The sequence below is a fragment of the Malus domestica genome, chromosome 10, assembly GCF_042453785.1.
Source record: "Malus domestica chromosome 10, GDT2T_hap1".
Classification (NCBI taxonomy): Eukaryota; Viridiplantae; Streptophyta; class Magnoliopsida; order Rosales; family Rosaceae; genus Malus; species Malus domestica.
The window spans coordinates 22,697,932-22,705,295 of NC_091670.1; the positions used below are offsets into that span (position 1 = coordinate 22,697,932).

Consider the following 7,364-nt stretch of genomic DNA (forward strand, 5'->3'; position numbering starts at 1 on the left):
TGTGAAAGGTGCCCTCCGGATGATGTGGTTGCAACTCTACCCAAGTTGTTCTTGGAATATAGATGGCTCAATCCAACTGATATCAGGCATCAGCATTCTTGAAAGTGAAAAAATTGTTCGAAAATCTTCGATTTCGAATCAAATCTTGATTAATTTACAATGTTGAATAAGAACATAAAGCTGAAGTCCAGAACAAATGAGGCAAGGGTTGAAATGAATGGTGAGAAGCCAATTCACATGGTTAATCTGATATAATATGAATTCAATCCATAAAAATTCTGAACAAGGGCCAAAAGCTACCACCAGTTATGGCAACATCGTTTATGAAAATAGAGGGAGTGCCGGCAACTTTGCCCCGACAAACACCGCCATGCCTAAAACGGGAGACAGTCTGCCTTATGACCAGGTATATACGCCCGGGGATAGCTGAATTCTAACCTTAAATGGGACAGGCTTTCAGTTTCCATTGAGTTTAAAAAAAATTCAAATAGAACGTGAAAGCCCTTTACATTGACAAAGTATCCGAAATCTTCAGAAAATAACAACTGATCAAAACGGATTGACCTTTTTGGCTTGATGGATCCGAGATCTTGGCAAATAGAATCTCCATGCCTGTGTTACGATTGTTGCAGATGCATAAATTCTTGACAATTAGCTCCAACCGCACTCAGCGCCGAGAAAAGCTTTGGCACAATCTTAGCTAACATCAACTTGAAACCAACCGAAGTTGAATTTACATCGCTCTTATCACTAAGAGAGGCATCTTTTGTGAGAGAGCCAATCAAATAGCCTTTCATATATGCATCACAGGCCTTCAAGATATAATAACCACGCCTCCGGAAATGGTCATTGATTAGCTCTTCAAAGTCCTAGACATGCCAACAATACTATTAATAAACATTATTGAGTCAAAGATAAAAGCAACAAATATGACTCTGTAAAATTACCACACAACATAAAACATAAAGAGCGTTCGCCAAGTATTTAGCAAATATAAACAAAACATCGAGTAAAATTAATATTTTTCATGATGCCTTGTAATGCACCCAACTCGAATGAAAAAGAATACATCAACAGATTGAGTAATATCCAACTAATATAGGACCCCTATCACCAGACAAAATTAAACGAAACAAAAATAAAGGGAAACATCACCTTTGGTGGCCTCCGCATAAGATACATCATTGTCTTGCAGTTCAGTAAGAAAGTATTCTCATTGTAGGACAATGAATTTTTCTCTCCTTCAGCCGTCCCGACCTGCTTATCATAGCCAGCTTCATTAAAATATGGCTTAGAATTTAGCACCAACCCCTGGAGTGAAACAAGAACTTGAAGGATGCTAGAAGACTTTGGATCCCATACTTCATTCCCTCTGCCAGTCCAAGTATTCAAAAGACTAAGACACACTTTGCCTTCTTCATATAGATTTGGATTTATCCGCCAGCCACCAGAATGATAGTATGCTGTCTGTAACACACAAATCCGTTCAGAGAACAAGGAATAAATGCCTTTCTTTGCATCAAAAAATGTTGTGAAAAAAAAAGAAAGAAAAAAGAAATGATAGCTGAACCAAAGATTAATAAATAATAAAAAGTAGTTCTAACCGGAGGAACATCAGGGTACTCCGGAGGGAGGTGAAAATCAAAAAAGAAGAGGCCATCTTGGTAAGGTGTCCCATAAGCCCCAACTATAACTGCCCTCAAGAGATCCATTCGGTCTTCATACACTCGTACACAAATCCCATCTGCTTAAAATTTACTGTTAAAATCAAGTGTTTCTAATATGGGACAGATAGTGATCGTCAAAATAAGAAACTGAACCCTTACCAGGAAGGTTATTTTGAAGGATGTTCCAATCTTGCTGAACCTTCTTCAACCACTTTCTTCCACTGGTATTCTGTAAGTATCATTTAATGTGAAAACAGGTTAGAAGTATAAGGACAGTCCTTGTTTAATTCAACAACCACGTATGGTCATTATGTAAGAAAAGTGACTAAACCAATTAACAAGGCCAGAATAAAATGACAGGTTTTAGTTGTGGATAACAATTTCCAGTTCATTAGTCCTCATATGTCAAATCAAATATATAGCAGGAAAAGAAACAGGAAAATCAAATAGACAAATATATCCTAACCGCCTTATTTTCTTTTCTTAGGAAAAAAAAAAATGTATCCTTGTCTATAGCCTATTATGCCTAATCTATAGTAGCTCCGTGCTACAGAAAGAGGAATCCTTCAAGAATACAAAGCAATATTGGGGTTGAAAATGAAATAGAAAAAACACCTGCCCAGCTGCACAAAGGAAATGATGATCCAAAGGATCTTTGGCAATATCAAAGCGTTTGAAACTGCAGGCATCATCCTTAGTGCATTCTATAGAATTTGATTCTTCAGTCTTTAAGTTGCATAGAACTTCTGCTTCATCCAACATTTCTGCAGCCAGTGGGGTAACATTTTTCTCTTCTTCTCCCTTATTTATTTCTAGACCATAAGGATCCACTACATTAGAATTCTGAGAGCTGGAATCTTCACCATGATCTCTTCCCTGAGAAATTTCCACTTCCCGAGGCTCAACTTCACCTTCGCCCTCACCTTCATTATCCGAAGAATTTGAATCCAATTTCCTTTGTCCCCTTGAGAATATACCATGCGCCAGTCTGGTAACGAACCTGAGTGCAGCCAAGGGAACAGACAATGCCGGGTTGCTTCCAGAATTGTTCTCTCCACTTTCTTCTGCTTCAAAATTCATACCAAAGGAATTTTGTAGCCGGACTTCCTGAAAATCAACAACTTTCTCATCTTAGTCAACAATAAGAATCAAACCAAATGAAGTATATTTAAGGTCTTCTCTATACAACAATTTATACTCTACGAAAAGAATAAATTCATCTCGGAGAAAAACCATATGATTGGTCAGACTCCCATAAAGAAAAAAAGAATCAGTTTCCCAGTATGATGAATTCAAGTAATCAGAAACAATTTCCCAATACAAGTACCCAGTCTGTCACTGTAAGAATACTTTAAATGTCACTGTAAGAATACTTTAAAGACAATAAACTCAAAAACTCATGTTCTTAAAGAGGGAGGATTACAATTAGGCCTAGTGGCCCAAAGCTCCTCTTTCCCAGATGAAGAAACATCATCTTGAAATACATGGAACAATGTAATTATTCTTTGGTCAGGTACTGAATTGTAAATATGGTGAAATATACTGCTATTTCAAACAGAAACAAACCTCTTCTGTACTCGCAGGGGCAGATAGTGCAGGCGTCTCATCATCATTAACCGTTTCCCAACTAGCAGCATCACTAACATCACTTCCAGCATCAATAGAGTCATCATCATCAGCTCGGCCAACAACATATATTGCTTGAGGTCCAACCTAGTAACATAACAAAGATTCGATTAACTGCATCAGAAATACATGGAAAACTTCCACAAATTTTGAAATATGATTAAATTCTGCAAAACAAGTTAGCACAAATTTAGTTATCCTTATACCACAGCAAGGTAAAACACCAATAAGAAAATATTTTGAGATCAAATAATAATCCAAACCAAAATATCCAAAAAAGATCCCAATTTTGTTTTACACCCACCATTCTTTGAGCAGCTGCTTACCATCAGAAGCTTCCCGTGAGTTTCTATTTTTCTCTCATACTCTCTTGGATCGAAAGTTTATATGACATGGTTTACATCCCTTTGACTAGATTCTTTCATCCTAATCAATATAACTAACAATTCCAATAAAAGATAAGCGACCCTTAACATTTAAACTGAACCATTTTATGCAGAGGAGAGTTTAGAACCAAGTAATAGTGCTGATGTTGTCAATCTAATCAAATCTAAGTTACTCATACAAAGTTTTAGGTTGATTGGCAGTCAAAATGTGGACAAGAAAACAAGAGTGATAACTTGAAATCAGGTAAATGAACATACCATAGAAACCATCCCGTCAGCCCATGTAACTTCAATATCCCCATTCTTAAGACCAGTTATATTTCCAACCCAAGAAAGATCTGAGAAGTCCAAACAAGCTTCATCACTAGATAGATCTTTTTTTGTAGAAGCAGAACTAAGCTCTCTTGGTCCGTTTTGTTGCTTTGGTTCCTCATCGAATTCTGTACCTGAAGCAGTTTGGGCAGAGACAAAAACTGGCAACAATCTGACAACAACATCCCCATAACAGTAATCATAATCCGGATGCCCCTCAAGCTCATAGACACTCACAACTTCCTCCTTGTCAAACTCTCTAGGATCTTCCGGTCTGGAAACTGGCTTTAACCACCTTACACAAGCTGTTCTCTCCTTGGCATTGACACTTTTCACAAGCCCAACATGCCTAGCTTCATAAGCATCATCACCATCATCAGTCGCCTTCTCCACCACATACTGTTCAGCAACAAATTCGTGATCACCCGGACTATCAAGCGGAATTAAATCTTTTGAGTCCAGTTTAAGTTCTGTTGTGCCATCCTGCCATGCCACGTCAACTGTCGTCTTGGTATTGACAATCAAAAAGGATCTTTCAAAATTTTCTTCCTTACGTGCCCTCTTGTCTCTCCTAACCACAACTTTGCGGATCTTTTTGCGATGAAGAGGCCAAGTTTCATGAACAGGCTCCTTTGAAACTGACAATGAACTATTACAGGAACTAGATTCAACAGATGTCTTCCTTCCAGCATTTCCATTGTTTCCATCTAATACAGATACTGGATCGATTTCCATGGATTCGTGATTTCCATTTGATTCATCTAGCGCACTCTCTTCTGAATCACACTTACTACCCATTTGACTAGGTTCTAACTCACTGCTTACAGAATCATTAAGTTCTAATTCTGATGATCCCTTGTCTAAAGGAATGGAAGATGATGACACTGATGAGGGGAGAAGACACCAATCACCCAATTGCCAAGTTGCATGTGTAAAACAAGAGAGTAATTTCAAGTTCTTGGGAACCTGCTCTTTAGCAGGTGCAGTAGAAGAATCTGGCCCACAGCCAGCAGAAGCTATCCAATAAATTAATACTGAAGCAACTGTAACCTTAGTAACAGTACCTTCCACACGATTAGGTTTCCACAAGCCAGATAGCCACCTAGCATTCTTGAAAACTGATGACCTTGCCCTCACACGCTGCCCTGGGTAGTAAGGGAAATGCACATCTTCAAGCATATTCTTGGAAACTGGTTTCAGGTCCATCGGATGTGCTTTCATAACTTTACACACAGAACCATCATCAAACAAAACTGTCACATTATCATAAACATCATCAATCCTACCTAGCCAGGGTCCAAGGACCGCATAATCACCCACAGTGAACTCCCTCACACGTTTTAATTCGTTGGATGAAAGGTCTTTTATGACTGACCCATCAGGAGCTAATAGATCAACAGAGATATTGACATCCACCACAACACCAACTTGCCCAGTTGGGTCAGAAGCAGCAGCAACAAAATCCCCATGTAAGAACCCTCGATCAACAACTGTTACATCATTAATATTTTGGGTTGACTCTGTCTCATCCATCCAAAGTACTCGAACTTGGTCAGTGGGAAGGGGACCAGTCTTATCATTACTACCATTTTTGTTCTTGTCACTATTCCCATGAGTAGTATTATTGTTATTACCACCTTCTTCCTCATTCTCATCATCATCGTAGTAATCATCTTCATCATCATCCTCCTCATCAATGATGCTACTATCAGAATCTGAATCACCAGCAACCTCAGTTACAATCCCAGTCATACCACTCTTGCTCCTCACGACGTCTTGTCTATAAATATACGGGGTATTGTTAATGTTGCTGACAACCTCACTTAACTTTTTAACTTCATTACTTTCAATATTTACATTTGAATCGCAAAGAAGTGTGCTTGTTGAAGAATCAACCTGGCTCAACGAAGTATTATCGTGGCCAATAGTAGTAGGCTCGTCATCTTTAAAACCAGTGTCACGCTCCTTGGTTCCCATCCAAAACTGATAGCAGGCAATAAATGTGGTACCTACTGTCAAGCTGAAATCATAATACAACCCAAACGGATAGCAAAATTTTGAGATTTATCATCTTCTTAAGAGAAAGGAAACACATATTTATCATTGATAAATTATCAACTTAATCATAGAGCTAAACCCATGTTTTCCACCTTCAAAAAGCTTCTGGGCAGCTATAGAGTTCTACGGATTACTACTTTAACTGAAAAAGTGAGTTACTTTATAAAGCTCCAGTTATAAAAAGAGTCTAATTACAACAGAGTTAACACATAATCCCAATGAACTGACTATCTCCCAGATGGAAAATCAATACCAAACTACAAGTCGACACCGAAGAGTTTCAAGCCCGAAAAACTAACTCAACAAACAGACACATGTCGAATACATGATATTCATCCAACATAAGAAACTTAATACTAACATCACACTCCAATCACGTTAAGATAAGAAAAGTTTATAGGCACGAACAAACGCGCAAATCGATAAAAACGTAGAATCCAATAGTCCAATCGGATTCAAAAACATATAGGATGATTTGGGTAAATAAAAAAAAAAAAACTAATTTTATCAATAAAATTGCAGCTTAGAAAGCCTCCGGCAGCTCACATTTAGCAGACCAACCCAACACTCGATTCAAAAACAATAAAAATGGAAAAAGCGTAATAGCATAAATCGATGTAAAATAGCATATTTATTAGATTGTATGTTTTATCATGGATTTCAATCCAACCCATTTGAAATCGGATGGAAATGAGAAAAAAGATGAAAATTAATCAAAGAAATGGAATTTGGAGCTATATGTAATAAGATGATTGCAGGAAGGGGTTCTGTGAGAATTTACCTGACGAAATCTGGGAGTTCGGGGCGAGAGGTACTCTGATGGAGGAAGAAGACGACGGAGAGAGAACGAGAAGAGCCTCTTGATTTTTTGAACGGAGGGTCTAAAGCTGTGCCACGGAGAATATATTGCAGTAGGCGGAGCTGGAAGAAACGTAAGGGGTATTTTCGTAATTCCGAAGTTGTTGATTTGAGAGATGCTTCTATTTAAGAAAAAGAATAATGATATTTTAAATTCTCTTTCTTTTTCAAATATTTTAAATTCTCTTTCACTTCAAGATTTTTTTTCTTTTTCAAATTATTGAGGAGGTGAATTCGAACTTGAACCTGTTATTTTCTATATTTTTCTAAATTTTGTAACTTAAAAAACTTCACAACTCACTCTAACAAGATATTATGCCTAGAATAAATAGAAACATCTATTGTTTTTATGAATTAAAACCAAAAAAATAAAAAATTAATGTCGTTCGCCCATATTAACCATGGTCAACATAAAAAGAGACTTGACAAGAAAGATGAAGCAACACCATTTTTAGAT

The 7,364-nt window shown here is 37.5% G+C and overlaps 1 protein-coding gene across 3 annotated transcripts; it reads right to left on the reverse strand.

Annotated features, from left to right (window-relative positions):
• Positions 1 to 208: 208 nt before the first annotated feature.
• On the reverse strand, positions 209 to 6,998 carry LOC103444912 (probable ubiquitin-conjugating enzyme E2 23). Of its 3 annotated transcripts, none has more exons than XM_070805746.1 (8): positions 6,831 to 6,998; positions 3,938 to 6,000; positions 3,234 to 3,380; positions 2,283 to 2,774; positions 1,827 to 1,896; positions 1,605 to 1,744; positions 1,156 to 1,467; positions 209 to 869 (listed from the first exon to the last, which is right to left on the reverse strand). In XM_070805746.1, exons 2-8 carry the CDS (start codon positions 5,966 to 5,968, stop codon positions 618 to 620), a joined length of 3,444 nt encoding a protein of 1,147 aa, XP_070661847.1. In that variant the 5' UTR covers positions 5,969 to 6,000; positions 6,831 to 6,998; the 3' UTR covers positions 209 to 617. The 3 variants fall into 3 exon arrangements, with proteins under 3 accessions (XP_070661847.1, XP_070661848.1, XP_070661846.1); XM_070805747.1 differs by having other exon boundaries at positions 3,938 to 6,003; positions 6,831 to 6,968; XM_070805745.1 differs by having other exon boundaries at positions 3,938 to 6,011; positions 6,831 to 6,955.
• Between the last annotated feature and the right edge of the window lie 366 nt (positions 6,999 to 7,364).